The 15,386-nt window shown below is 37.2% G+C and overlaps 2 protein-coding genes across 2 annotated transcripts; both read left to right on the forward strand.

Moving 5' to 3' along the window:
* Nucleotides 1-2,183: 2,183 nt before the first annotated feature.
* Nucleotides 2,184-3,140, forward strand: LOC146405165 (olfactory receptor 5F1-like). Its single transcript, XM_085011645.1, has one exon. The coding sequence runs from the start codon at nucleotides 2,184-2,186 to the stop codon at nucleotides 3,138-3,140; it is 957 nt and encodes a 318-aa protein (XP_084867771.1).
* Nucleotides 3,141-11,103: 7,963 nt separating this feature from the next.
* On the forward strand, nucleotides 11,104-12,546 carry LOC110258258 (olfactory receptor 10AG1-like). The gene is made up of 2 exons (XM_085011646.1): nucleotides 11,104-11,136; nucleotides 11,590-12,546. The coding sequence occupies exons 1-2, from the start codon at nucleotides 11,104-11,106 to the stop codon at nucleotides 12,544-12,546; spliced, it is 990 nt and encodes a 329-aa protein (XP_084867772.1).
* The last annotated feature ends 2,840 nt before the right edge of the window (nucleotides 12,547-15,386 follow it).

A 15,386-nucleotide genomic window follows, 5' to 3' on the forward strand; every position in this document is an offset into this window, starting at 1 on the left:
ATGGTGAATTTAAGCTAAGACAAAGAAGGCAAGAATATACAGTGGTGAAAAGATAGTTCCTTCAAGCACTGCTAGGAAAATTGGACAGCTCCAGGTAAAACAATGAGATTAGAACATTAATTCACAAAAATAAACTCAAAACAGATTAAAAACCTAAATGTAAGACCAGAAATAATAAAATCCCTAGAAAAGAGCATAGGCAGAACATGCTTTGCCATGTCATATCAATATTTTCTGGATTTGTCTCTGAAGGCAAAATGAATAAGAGGAAGAGGGAAATGGGGGGGAATTAGGGCTATGTGATTAAGATATTATGCATAAAATAGATAACCACAAGGGTATATTGCATAGCACAGGAAATCATAGCCATTATCTTGTAATAACTTTAATGGAATATAATCTGTAGAAGTAGAAATCACTATGCTGTGAACTTGAAACTAATGTAATGTAGGAAATTGACCACATCTAAATTTAAAAATTTAGGTTTTCCTAATCCAATGTTCTTTTTTATTGCAATTGATTTACAACAGAGTGACCCAATCACACACATTTCCCTGTGCTGTACAGTAGAATCCCAGCCCATCCATTCCAGATGTAACAATTTGCATTCCCTCAAAACCCCAAAATGCGTCTCCATCCCAATCCCTCCCTTTTTCCTCTTGGGTACCCTAAGTCTGCTTTTCTTGGCCATGATCTGTTTCTGTTTTTTGTTTGTTTTAGATAGGATCATCTGTTGCATATTTTATTGTTTTTAATTTTAATGTATTTATTTTATTTCTTATTACTCAATAAATTTTATTACATTTATAGTTGTACAGTGATCATCACAACCAAATTTTATAGCATCTGCTTCATATTTTAGATTCCGCAAATAAATGATATCATAATCCACTGTCTTAATTGCCCGGGCTATAGTATTTCTTTAAACAGCAGATTTAGTTAGCACCTTCTCCTCATTTCACTCAAAACAGAGTTAGAATGAAGGTCAAACTCACCCCAACAAGGGGAGTGTGTACCCACACACACACACACACACAAACACACACACACAAAAGAATAAATTATGTTTTTGATAAGCTTAAACTACAAATGAAGAGGCAATTCAACAGCCAATTAAAATTATTTTTTGCTTTGACAAAAACTTGAAAGTAACGTAGAGATCAGAAACCAATTTATGATCAAAGGGCCACATAATATTTTATTCCATTTATCTGCATGTTATCCTGTTTCAATTTCTTTGAGACTGGAGTTTCTCCCTTTAGAGGATTGACGCAGTAATTAAAACCTGTAATCCAGTCCCCACAGTTACCCAACCCTCTTTATGGGAAACAAAATAAAAGGGCAGCAATGTGTATATACTCAGAAGGTGTCTCCAGTTTTTATAAAGTGTTAATTCAAAGTTTCTCTGCTTTTAATTTCATTTTAGAAATGAAAATGTTCTTATTTTAAGTTTTACCTGAGCTTATTAAGGATAGTAATAAAAAAGAAAATAATGGACTACACAAGTAGAATGCTGAGAAGGAAGTTCTAACTATCTGGTGCCATTTTCACAGCTGTGGCCAGGTATAGAGTCTACTACTACATGGCATTGATTTGATAGCATACTCTGGAATGAGAATACTGTGAAAATACTAGAAAATCATTTTTAAGAATACGATAGCTGTCAACATAATGCGTGTTTGAAATGGTCACTATTTTTGCTGCTTGGAGAAGAGTAGAATGATTTCTGGATGGCATTGCATGGATTTCGGTGTTGAAGAATATACAGAGTGGTCTTGATGAGGAAAATGCATTTGAGTTAAACTCTCATACTTGTTGAGAGAATGAGAGAGACTTCAGCAAGGATAATTCTGTGCTTTGCATTTTGGATGTGGGCTAGAAGAGAAAGAATATATGTGTTGCATTGCAGTCCAAGCTGAAATGGACTATATGGACTTAGATCAATGATTTGAGAATCCTTCAGATCAGATACAGACAATTGCTTAATAAATCCCAGTGCATGTTCATTTGTCCACATATTTTCCCATTACTGCAGTCACTCTATTTACTATGCTATATTATCTCAGGGTTTATTTTTTTTCCATGTGTTACTGACTCACTAGCATTTATACTATTTCCTGTTAAGTTGGGGTAAGGAAGTATTTACACTTTATACAAAGTTATATGTACTGTAATTACAATAAATGGCCAGAAAAAATTATACTTTGCTGACTGAGTTCGTCCTGTTGGGGTTAGCAGACACACCGGAGCTACAGATGACTCTCTTTCTGCTCTTTTTGGTGATGTACACACTTACAGTCTTGGGGAATGTCGGAATGATCCTCTTAATCAGGGTGGATGCCCGACTGCACACACCCATGTATTTCTTCCTGGCTGTCCTGTCCTTTGTGGATGTTAGTTACTCATCCACCGTCACTCCCAAGATGCTGGCAGACCTATTATCAGAAAAGAAGACCATCTCCTTTGCCGGCTGCTTCCTGCAGATGTACTTCTTTATAGCCTTTGCCACGACGGAATGCATCCTGTTTGGGTTAATGGCCTATGACCGTTACGTGGCCATATGCAGCCCTCTGCTTTACTCCTTGATCATGTCCAGGAGCGTCTGCCTACAGATGGCAGGAGGGGCTCTTACAGCAGGACTGTTGAACTCCATGGTTCACACAGGTTATATAAGCAGTTTGCCATTCTGCAAGTCCAATGTCATCCACCACTTCTTCTGTGACAACCCTCCGATTTTTAAGCTCTCATGTTCTGACACACACCTGTACGAAGCCACTTTGTCCACTTTTGCTGGCATGAATATGGTTGGGGTTCTGCTGGTGATCCTCACCTCCTACTCCTACATTCTCTTCTCCATCCTTCGTATGCATTCAAGGGAGGGGAGACAGAAAGCATTCTCAACCTGTGCCTCCCACCTGACAGCCCTCATTCTGTTTTATTCCACCGCCGTCTATACTTACCTGAGACCTACCTCCAGCTACTCCCTGAATCAGGACAAAGTGGCTTCCGTGTTCTACACAGTGGTGATCCCCATGCTGAACCCTCTGATCTACAGCCTCAGGAACAAGGACGTAAAGAAGGCTCTATGCAATGTAATTACTAGGAAAAGGGTCCCTTCATTTCTGTCAATGTTGGCTTAATTTTCTTAACTAAATAGTGTATTTAATGAATTTTCAAATACTCTTACAAGCTTTCTGTTTTGCAGGAGATTATTTTCTAAGTAATCATTTTATTTTAATACTCAAGTGTACGTATCTAATTAGATATAAACTAAGTGATCAAACTTATAGAAATCTATGGAAATTTTCACCTAATCATTCTATATTTCCATTAAGTTCTCAAAAACAGGGCTTATTGGTAATGAAAATTTGCTTAGAGAAGAAAAGGATTAAGCATTGAGAGGCAAAGGTTACAATCACATGGCTGTAGCCACATAAAATATTTGTAATTGTGCATTTGTTTTTTTCTCTGGGCCTTCTTTTTCACCATTCACGACTCATAAAATATTGCTAGATATCACCTATGTCAACAACACTTTGAATTTACAATAGACTTCCATTTTAATTTATTGACTTATTTCCTGAGGAGTTGCCTAAGTTACATTTCGGGACTATGTTTGTAACTGCAGTAATAAACTCTCCACCATTTATACTCCTTCTCTCTCCCTCAAAGCACACATGTATTCATTAAATACCAAGTGTGAGTTTGTGCAAGTGAATGTTATCAAGTAAACTGCTGTCTGGTTAGAATATACCAACTACAAAACTCTCCAATTCCTTTCCTTTCTCTCAAAATTTTCTGATCCTTCTTTCCCTTGCGCTCACTCAGACTGACACATGCACACAACGCCACAGGCACACACATTCAGCTATCGGAAAGTTTAATCAGTGCATAATTCCAAAGCAAGCAGATCAATGTTTAATGGATGAATCTGACATATATTCTTTGCAATAGGCTCATGGATTTCCTACTTATGGAAATCTTTTATTAATTGAAAATAAACATCAATTAAAAATTGTATTTGGGAAATAACAAGTTAAAAAAATAATCTAAAATGCATCTTAATGTTAAAACTAAGCATTACCATGGAGGTAGACGTGAGTTGGCTTCGTAGAACTCTGGAGGAAACTGAGTGGGGGCCAGGCCTTGCTAAGAAGACAGCCCACCCTTAAAGTTTTTGGAGGGAAACTCCCCACAACCCTTCCCTTGCCCTTGCTGCTGAAGTGCCACATGATAGAAGCTGTGATATTTAAGTCATCCGGGATGTGGCAAAGCAGACCTACTGACGTATCACTAAAGATAATCCAGTTTTACTATCCCTTGTCCTCAATGGTGCATATATTGGACCTTCATCTCGGGGAAGTTCATGAAGTCATCAGTGTTGTCCATGCACCCTGGGCCATGCTCTCACCCCACAGGTCCTGTTGGTCATCGGGCCCTAGAGGTCCTGCAGGAGACTGATTGGGCTAATCTCAGAGATATTCCCCCCTTCACTGAATAGATCATCTATATTCTTCTGCACCAGCTGGCTTCTCCTTGGCGGGTGTCTTTCTGTTTTCCCTGTCTTAGGTATTTAGTGGCATCACATAGGGCATCAAGATATTTCACTAGTAAATACTCATATTCTATTCCTTCCATTAAAAGCTTTAACTTCTAGTAAAATTTAGCAGTAAAAATAATGTGTGTGGAATGAGATCCAGTTATTCTGAGATTTGGACTTTGGATATCTATATTTTGAACCTTCTTTAATTTCTAATTCTGCTCTCCTACATTTAATGACTCTCACTTAGAAATCCTACAAATAGTTCCAACTTTGTGGGTTGTTATCACTTAAAGTTATTGGTTAACTTTAATTCATTAATATGTAATTCTTATGTAAATCAAGATTATCTTTTAACCTATAATTGTTTGTAAAAATTTTTTTTGACTTTAGGGCTGCGCCCACTGCACATGGAAGCACAGCCACAGCAATGTGGGATCCAAGCGGTGTCTATGACTTACACCACAGCTCATGGCAATGCTAGATCCTTAACCCATTGAGCAAGGTGAGGAATCAAACCTGCATCCTCATAGATACTAGCTGAGTTCATTACCACTGAGTCACAATGGGAACTCCAAAAGTATTTTTAAATTATCATATTTTCTTGCTTATGTTTCAAAGTACTTACGTAAAACATGTTCAGAATATTTTTATTTTCTTTAACTCAAAAGAAATTTAAATTGCAAAAGCGTTGAGACTTCTAATTATCATACTGAGTTTTGAGTTTATCATTCTCTTCTTTCTCTTCTCTCTTTCTCTCTTCTTAATCTGACCATATTTATTAAGCCTCCCATTATGAATGCAGCATTCTTTTTTCCTTTTTGTTCTCTGGATTGCTTTCAGTTTTTCTAATGTTTCTAGTCTTTTATTTCACTGAAATATTTAATATTACTGCCTTCCTCAAATGTAGTTATCAATTAATATTTTTTCCTTATTCAAAGGTTTTTGAATAATTTGTAATGAATTCAGTTTAAAATGCATGCCTTTATGTTCTATTTTGGTCAATATTCTTCAGCGATTCAGTGAGATCAGAAACTAATCTCCAAAACCTGTGACTGTCATAAAGCAAACACAGAGGAAGAAATGAAATCATCAATATTTAAGGGTCACATAAATCCAAATAAACAACTCCCTAAAAAAAGATGAGATTATTAATAAATAAAGTCCTTTATTTTGGTGAAAAAATGTGCAGAAACAGACTGGTATTAATACATAAAAATAATATTTTGGAGTTTTCGTTGTGTCTCTGTGGGTCAGGAACCTGACACTGTGTCCGTGAGGTGGGTTTGATCCCTGGCCTCGCTTGGAGGGTTAAGGATCTGGCATTGCTGCAAACTGTGGCATAGGTCAGAGATGTGGCTTGGATCCTGCATTGCTGTGGCTGTGGCCAGCAACTGCAGCTCTGATTCTACCCCTTGCCTGGGAACTTCCATATGCCATAGGTGCAGCCCTACAAAGAAAAAAATAATGTTTTGCTTACTTTGTTAAATCTAAACTGACATGTTCAAAAATAATTTCCATTGGTTTATTAAAAATTAGAAATCTTACATTCTGTAAACAACAATTAAGTAAAGGGTAGTTGTGAGATAAGATAAACAGCAATTCTATTTAACTTCAGACTGCTCAAATAAAATCAAATGTAGTGTATTAATGCATAACCATGTTTTAAAAGACATGAACACTATTCTTTCAAGAAGAACCCTCCCTGTTTGTAGGGTACAGAGCTTTCTGTGCCTCCTGAAGAGTATAGAGGAGCATATGATATGGTTAGATATTTGTTGAATGATTAAATAGAGAAATGCTGAATTCATGAATTATGTTACATAGCTTAGCAGATTCATAGCAATGATAAAAATTCCTTCTACCTTCTCTCTCCTATTAGTTTTACAGCCCTCAAGTTATTTTCCCATCCTGACCTAATTCAAATAAAAAACTTGAAACTTTAGTGTACCATGAACTCTTGGTCAAATTCATGTTTTTCTTGTATGTACCTATCACTAAAGATAACTTCCTTACATGGCATGAACAGAGAGCCTTAAGCCGTAAAAAAATTAGATGATGCGTGAACACCAAAAAATTTCCAAGTTCCAGTCTGTGAAGTTGAAAAAAATGTATAAACAATTGAAAATTTAGTGTCTAAAGAATTCATACACAGATACAGATCAACTTTAAGACTGTCTAACACAGGCTTTCCCAGTGTGGGAATTGCTTTACTTTCCAAAGGTGGAGGGGATGGGGAGGCAGGTGAAGAGGAGTGGCCAGTAGGCTCGTGCTCCTCAGGCCATATTCCTTGGAGAGAGAAGCTTCAGTGCAGCACTAATTCACTGAGAGACAGCTGTGATGGTTTTCTAGGTTAACACGTGATAAATGGTTTATGGAGTTTAAAAGTACAGCATGTCATGGAGAGAAGAGGTCTGCCATGAATAAAAGGGTATTTTCTAAGATGTACTGATTCATTTAAAACAAGTCTGAACTTCAAGAAAAAAATAAGAACGGCTCAACTTGTTACTTGAATAATTCAAACCAGGCATTTGTACTTCACAAGACCATATTTTCTCTAAAAGACCACCACGTGGTTATTTCTCCATAAAATCAAAAGGTGAGCAGTTATAATATTACCCTGATTATTTTATTATAGTAAATTTTTAACTTGAAAGTCAAAAGACATAAAAAGAATTTCTTCCAATAAGATTCTTTTATGATATAAATCTTCTGAACTTGAAATATACATATTGTCAGTAATGCCATTCATTTTTAAGATAATACATGAAATAGTAAATGGATGTGATTTTAATTGGATGTTGTAAAGAGTTATATAGTACTCAGTTCTATTGCTATTATTCAGAATATTAAACTCAAAATGATATTTACAGAGTTCCCGCCATGGCTCAGAGGAAATGAATCTGACTAGCATCCATGAGGATGCAGGTTCGATCCCTGGCCTCCCTCAGCAGGTTAAGGATCCAGCATTGCCTCGAGCTGTGGTATAGGTCGCAGACACGGTTTAGATCTGACATTGCTATGGTTGTGGTGTAGGCCAGCGGCTACGGCTCCGATTCTACTCCTAGCCTGGGAACCTCCACAGGCCATGGGTGCAGACCTAAAAAAAAATTTATCATTGAGTGTTCTCTGAAACACATTGATTTTGATTAAGGATATGGGCTCTAGCATTGCTTTGCTGAATTTGAATCACTTAAGTCACTTGCTAGTTCCTTGACATTAGAGAAGTTTATTAACCTCTCTATGCCTCTGAGCTGTCTGTGAAAATGTAAATAATAACTGTATGTAAATAATAACTGTATGTAAATAATACTTCACTCAGAATATGGTAATTGAGATAAGGCAAAATCCTTCAAACATTGTTAACACTTTAAAAAATTCGAATAGCCAGTCTTCTCTACTCTCCACAGCTATGCCAATTCCTGCTAAAATGGAAAAATTGCCAAAGGATGAACTGAAGTTCCCATGTCAGAACTGCCCACCTACCGTTAATTGTTAATGGAGAGAATAGATCAACTTCAGGAGGGCAAATTATCAAAGGTTATCTCTTAGGAGGCTCAGATCCTAAACAGGATTTGAATTAGACTTTTAGTTTAATTTTACTTACATTTCTATAACATAGTCTTCTTGTCTTATGTGTTCGAACTACAACTGTCAGAGACTAGCACAGATAAGAGAGAGAAAAAATGAAAATCCCAGTAAGTTAGAGTGTTGTTTTTTTTTGCCCACCTTGATATAGCTGCTGATTTGTACCCACTCAGTATAAAGTAGTTGACTAATTTTAACTCATTAATCCTGACAAAACTCCATGCTGTACATTCTTTCCTCTCCTAGATTGAGAAAAGACTACTCCAAGGTAGGAAAAAGAGAGCAAATTTTCAAAAGAGAAAAAAAGAAGTCATCTGTTAACATAATAATGATAAATACAGTAAGTTTGATGATTATACGAATGCCTTGTAGAGCCCTACCCACCTATTTAAATCAGCCATTAGCGTAGATTATGCTACTTACTCCTCAAAACAACTCCCTTTGTTACCTCTTATTATTATGCATATATTTTAAAACAAGAAAAATTAAGCTCTGATAATTTACATAAGGACATATTATAAGAATATATCTCATTTCCATTTAAAGTCGCTCAGTGTCAAGATCAGCGAATACGTGAATCTAGTTAAGTGGAATGTAATGACTGAAAATAGGGGAAAATCTACATTCAACCAATTACCTGTCAGGAAATACTTATAAGCTACTCACCCATATAAACACCTGGCTAGTCTTAGAGATGTAAAACTGAATCAATAGAGAAGGGTATTTTTTTTTCCTGGAAAGTGTTTTATTAAAAGTAAACTTATGTAGAAAACAGAAACAAACTCACAGATTTCAAAATCAAACTTATGGTTATCATAGGGGAACTGTGGGAAGGGAGGTGTAAATTAGGAGGATGGGAATAATACATACATAGTACTGTATATAAAATAGGTGATTATGAAGGACCCACTGTACAACACAGGGAATCGACTCAGTAATCTGTAAGAACCCATATGGGAAAGAATGAACATGTGTATATGTACAATCAATTCACTTTGCTCTACACCTGAAACTAATACTATATTGTAAATCAACTATACTCCAATAATTTTTTAAAAAAGTAAAAATAATGGAATGATTCTGTGATACTCTAAGATCTGATGAAGTCTTAGATTAAATATCACGTCTGAATCATTGTCCAGTTCTCCAGTAACTCTGCACAGACTCTGCACACTTTAGGGTAATACCTGACTCACCTGTCTGAAGTTACCACTCATCCCTAAGCTTTGTGATGACAGTAACTGAGCTCATACTATTTATTATTAGTGTCCATAGTATTTAATATACCTTGTATTTAACACCAACTTGGTATTTATGCATACTAAACTCTAATAATATATACAGAAAAATATTGATTTATGTTCAAACATATTAGTGACCAAATATTTAATTCCCTTCTTCTCCAGTTTGTTGTCATAAGGTATAAGTGAGGAAGAAAAATAAAACACATATACACTGTAATAGACATAAAATCTCAAAAATTGTAAGAAGATATGAAATGCTAAAAGAACTACCAAATTGCAAAAAGAGGATAAATAAAAAGAGAAGAGACCAGAAAACACAAAGACAGACATAGCAAGATAAACTTTAGTGGAGTAACATGGGTCTGAGTTGGAATAAGATACTATTTGTATCTGTAACTCCCCAGGTCCTTGGTCCCTTCTCTTGACATTTCTGAGTGTAAGCAGAGATGAGCCAGAAGGGAACTTTTGCCATTAGAGTGTGCTGTGAAAAATTAAAGTCTGTGAATTAAAAAAATTAATGAATGCAGAAGGGGGGAGTTTAAGATTAGTGAAAACTAAGAAACTGAAAGAAATTAAGTTGTTTCAATTGATTGGGTTTTGTGAAAAGGAAGAGGAACTCGGGACTTTAAAAGAAGAAAGGGAGGCTGTACTGTGTAGGAAGTGAAGACAGACATGGAAAATTAAGGAAAACGTAAATCACTCACAGAAATGTGACTTTAGGAATATATGGCTGTCTGTCGAAAAAGGTCACAGTTCAGCATTAATGAAGGTTAGATGGAAACCACAAAAAGTGACATTAGGATCCAGCACCATGGACAAGAGACTGAACTTATTTGGTCTGCAAATGCTTAATTATAAGGAGCTGAGTAGGCTAATGCTACATCGCAATTGGCATTAGGCTTTCTATTTTAATCTTAATTTTTTTTTTTTTTACAGCCACAGCTGCAGCATATGGAAGTTCCCAGACCAGGGGTCAAATCAGAGCTGCAGCTACAGCCTATGCCACAGCCTCAGCCAGAGCAGCATCACATTCACCTCATCAGGTTGTGGCAGTGTGTCCTTAACCCACTGAGGAAGATGGGGGATCAAATCAGCATCCTCAGAGAGACTATGTCAGTTCTTAACCCGCTAGGCCACAATGGGAACTACAGCACCAGGCTTTCTGATAGTAATTCAGATATAGTGATTTAGAATATACATTATGTATATACCTATATAACACATCCACAATGTATGTTTTATATATATTCAGAAATTCATATTTAAAGGTAAATATAACATACAGACAGATATTGCATTTTGTCAGGTGTGAGGTATATGATTTCTGAGGTCAAATTCTTTTTTTTATACATTTTATTTTCTGTTTTTAAAAAATTAACCCATAAAGGGTATAAACATATTTAATTAATATTACAGGTCTACAGTTTTGAATAAGTAGGGTTGTTAAGAGGGCTGAGGGTCCTAGTGGGGTTGAGAACCTATTATGACAAAATCCTATTCATTTTATTTGATTTTCTAAGTGTCAAGTTAACATGTGACTCACAGGATATTTTATTTCTCACATACATTTCTCTGATATGTTTAATGGAATATTTTTCTATAATGGAGGCAAGAAAATATTTCTTATTTTACTGTTCAGTGTGTAAGTCTCTTTCCCAGATAGTGAGTGGCCAGGCTAGCCTGAACTTGGCCTAGCAGCAAAGTCTTACTGATCACCCCTGCTTTCTGACTATGCGAGATGGAGCTCTCAGGGACAACATCAAAGTGAATGTGAAAGAATCGTATAAATGATTGCAGATAATAGGGGGTAGGCAGAAAATAAACAATTAAGCAAACAGAGACTAAAATGATCAGGACAGAGAAACGTTTTTCAGGAGAGAATGCCCCATGTTGCCTAGAGCAGTACTTTTTCTGAGAATAGATAACTTTATGTATTGGCTCTTACATCACCGTTTGCATGTGTGTGTGTGTGTGTGTGTGTGTGTGTGTGCTGGGTTATTCAAATATTCATAATCTTTAATATGGGCAGAAATGAGAGGGTTTCATATTATTTTCTGTTTTTAAATTGTGGTTTAGAAATCATTAACAAAAATATTAAACAAACCCAAAAGATGGATATCTATCCTGTGTCAGTGCATTTAAAAGCATAAATTGTTATGGCCCATTTTCTGCTGGACCCATCAAACTGAAGTGAATCCTAAACTTTTTTGTTCATAGACAGGAACCAGGGGACAAAATTCCTTGCAGTGGAATCAGACTACATTGCTGGATTTCATCTTGCTTGGCTTCTCTGATGCCCCCAGCCTCCAAGGATTTCTTTTTGGGGTGTTTTTGATCCTCTATGTGATTATTCTGATGGGAAATAGCCTGATTATCATCATAACCAAGATTGATCCTTCCCTCCAGACCCCTATGTATTTTTTCCTGAGGAACTTTTCATCCTTGGAAATATGTTACGTATCAGTCACTGTCCCCAGATTATTGACAGATCTTTGCAGACAAAACAGAAACATATCCTTTCTGGCCTGTGCTACTCAAATGTACTTCTTTCTGGTGTTGGGAGCAACTGAGTGTTTTCTTCTGACTGCCATGGCTTATGACAGGTACGTTGCCATTTGCAACCCATTACTCTACCCACTCATCATGAACAGTAGGCTGTGCATCCGACTGGCAGCTGGCTGTTGGGTCAGTGGAATCCCAGTGCATGTAGGCTTTACCTACCAGATCTTCTCTCTCCCTTTCTGTGGCTCGAACCAGTTGAATCACTTTTTCTGTGACATACCTCCAGTCCTTAAACTCACCTGTGGGGATACCTCTTTGATTGAGCTGTTGATTTATGTGGTTGCTGTCCTAGTTGTCACTATTCCTTTTATGTTGATTCTTGGATCGTATGTGAAAATAATTGGGAGCATCTTGAACCTGCCTTCAGCCACGGGGCGAGCCAAAGCCTTTTCCACCTGTTCCTCCCATCTCATCGTTGTGGCTTTATTCTTTGGATCAGGCATCATGACATATTTGAGACCGAATTCCAGTCGTTCAATAGGGGTGGACAAATTTCTTTCTCTTTTTTACACCATTGTCACACCAGTGTTTAACCCTATGATATATTGTCTGAGAAACAAAGATGTTATGGTGACCTTGAGAAAATTTCGACTGAAACGGGTTGTGCTATGACCCAAAAACATAGCTTTATAAATTTTTCGTCTCTTCTATCATCTTAAATAATCCTATGTTTTATTGTCATTTCACAAATGAGGAAGTTTAGGAAACTCATCTGAGGCCACATAGTTATCAGGGGTAGAACCAAGTTTCAAATCTAGCCTTCTTTTTTAAATTTTTTAAAAAAATTAAATATAGTTGCTTTATTTCTTATTTATAACTGCCTCCACACGCTAATTTCAGTCCTTTCCCAATTTTGCTATGAATCTTTTTTTTTTTTTTTTTATGGGAGAAATTTAGGTACGAGCAACTATGGCATTTCTTTTTTTTTTTTTTTTTTTTTTTTTTGTCTTTTTGCTATTTCTTGGGCCGCTCCTGCGGCATATGGAGGTTTCCAGGCTAGGGGTCAAATCGGAGCTGTAGCCACCGGCCTACACCAGAGCCACAGCAACGCGGGATCCGAGCCGCGTCTGCAATCTACACCACAGCTCATGGCAACGCCGGATCGTTAACCCACTGAGAAAGGGCAGGGACCGAACCCTCAACCTCATGGTTCCTAGTCGGATTCGTTAACCACTGCGCCAAGACGGGAACTCCCAATTTTGCTATGAATCTTAATGATTCTAGATGAGGAATCTCACATTTTTGCATCACATAAAATAAACTCTGCTGTTATTTTTTATTTTATTTCATTTTATTTTGTCTTTTTGCCTTTTTCTAGGGCCACACCCACAGAACATGGAGGTTCCCAGGCTAGGGGTTCAATCGGAGCTGTTGCTGCTGGCTGGCCTACCCTGGAGCCACAGCAATGCGGGATCAGAGCTGAGTCTGCAACCTACACCACAGCTCATGGCAATGCCAGATCCCCAACCCACTGAGCAAGGCCAGGGATCGAACCCATGGCCTCCCGGCTCCCAGTCAGACTCGTTAACCACCGAGCTATGACGGGAAATCTTGCTGTTATTTTTATATAGAAAATGAATCCCAAACTCAAGCCAAGGTATTGGATTCTCTGAATGAACACATAGAAGTCATTAATGATTGTTGTTACCATTGTTGTTGCTTAAGATTCCAGAATGTTGCCTACATTTTCTGTTTCAAAATCGATTATTCATATTTATATCTCGTCCCAATTCATTGTCTGAAAAAGTAATAGACATTGAATTAACTTTATTAGATTAAAAGAATGACTAATAGCAAAATGTAGCAAGCGTGGCGCTGGTCGTCCCATTTGAAGATGAGCACTCTAGCTGCAAATACCACATAATTTTTAGAAACATAAATTGTTAACTCAGTGGCAGTGAACCTCTTGGCTCCACAGCCAAGAAGAATACCTTGCTGCATTTGAATTGAGGAAGGCTTCCTAAAAGTTCCCTGTGTGAGGGGTCAGTGTGGGTCAGGAAGATGTGGTTATTTACCTGTAGAAAACACTCATGAAGAGAACATTTGAAACTGGTTTCTAGAATGAAGAAAGACATTGCTGGGAGATGGCAGCCTCTAAAGCTCTCAGTGTAGATTTGTCCACAGTGATGAGAAGAGGTGGTGGCTGTATTATCATCGCATGTTGAATGAAAGCAATGTGTGCTATGAGAAGGAAAATAAATGTGAGACATTCCTATATACACCCCTGTTTCTACAAGAATTAAGGAAGGTCAGAATCTGGGGATGCCACCATTTATGCTGGCAGGGCATCCTCAAATATTGGTGTCTTTCCTCCTTCTTTTCTTCTTTGAGTCACTTTATTTATTTATGTTGTTTAGTCATTTTTTTCTATTTTTTTATTAAAGGATAGTTGATTTACAGTGTCATGTTAATTTCTTCTGTACAAACATAGCGACCCAATCACACATATACACATTTTTTTCCTCCTTCTATCTTCCATCATGTTCTATCCCAAAGACACTGGATATGGTTCCCTGTGCTGCACAGGAGGACTTCATTGCTTATCCACTCTAAATGTAATAGTTTGCACCCACCTCGCCCAAAATCCGGATATTGGTTTCTGAATATAGTAGTCCTCTCAGTACCTACCACCTACACGAGGAGACTGCCTTGTTTTCCAGAAGAAGAACCATTGCTCTAGTCATTATTGGTGCCAAAGAGATATTTTCCAGCAGTGGCCAACTCAGTTATTGCCAGGGTACAAGATCACTTCTGTACAAATTTCCTTCAACATAAAAGGCAGACCAGACCTTCCTAGATTTGTGTCTGGAGTTTCGACCACTTACATAGCCTCCAAAATCTTCTTTTAACTGGCACTTCTCTCTGAACAAGCCTTGTAAACTTTGCATATCAATGTTTCTTTGGGAAATCTATATCCTTTGTCAAAGATCCAGGTCCATGTTGGAAAGGAAGAGGAATATTTTCCTCTGAAATTAGAGGGAAAAGTTAAATAATGCCTTGTAAGAGGGTGACTTGTGCCAACAGTTGGCATAGGAATCCAGAGGTCATGATCAGTGGATAAGTGATGGGGCAGAGTGTATAGAGGCAAGGTGAAGCATTCACAATTTGGACCATTATTGTAGTTTAAAAACAGTGAGAATCTAGTCAGGGTCAGTGGATACAGAAATAGAAAGACACCTCAAAAAGTAAAAAAAAAAAAACAACAACTGATTTTTAGTTTAGTTTGGGGATAAAGGTGTCATTCTCAGGTTTCATACCTCTATTTTTTAAACCAAAATGTGCAGTGTGTGTGTGTGTGTGTGTGTGTGTGTGTGTGTGTGTGTGTGTGTGTGTGTGTTTGGTTGTGGTAATGAAAAAAATGTACTTTGGAAGGAAGTTATTGGCTTCAGTTTAAAACTGGCCTTGAGAACAACTAGGTAAGATCATTCTGCAAGTTTTCTCTATTTTATTTC

This window comes from Sus scrofa, chromosome 2 (genome assembly GCF_054392235.1).
Source record: "Sus scrofa isolate SSC_HxYL_T2T_F1_AM1 chromosome 2, Sscrofa_HxYL_maternal_Yorkshire_Landrace_v2.0, whole genome shotgun sequence".
NCBI lineage: Eukaryota > Metazoa > Chordata > Mammalia > Artiodactyla > Suidae > Sus > Sus scrofa.

What these genes read in the sequence shown, in the direction of transcription:
- LOC110258258 (XM_085011646.1), top strand. Translation starts at nt 11,104, where the DNA reads ATGCGAGATGGAGCTCTCAGGGACAACATCAAA. An exon ending in CTCTCAGGGACAACATCAAA is followed by an intron (nt 11,137 to 11,589) that starts GTGAATGTGAAA and finishes TTTTGTTCATAG; the next exon opens with ACAGGAACCAGGGGACAAAA.
- LOC146405165 (XM_085011645.1), top strand. Translation starts at nt 2,184, where the DNA reads ATGGCCAGAAAAAATTATACTTTGCTGACTGAGTTCGTCCTGTTGGGG.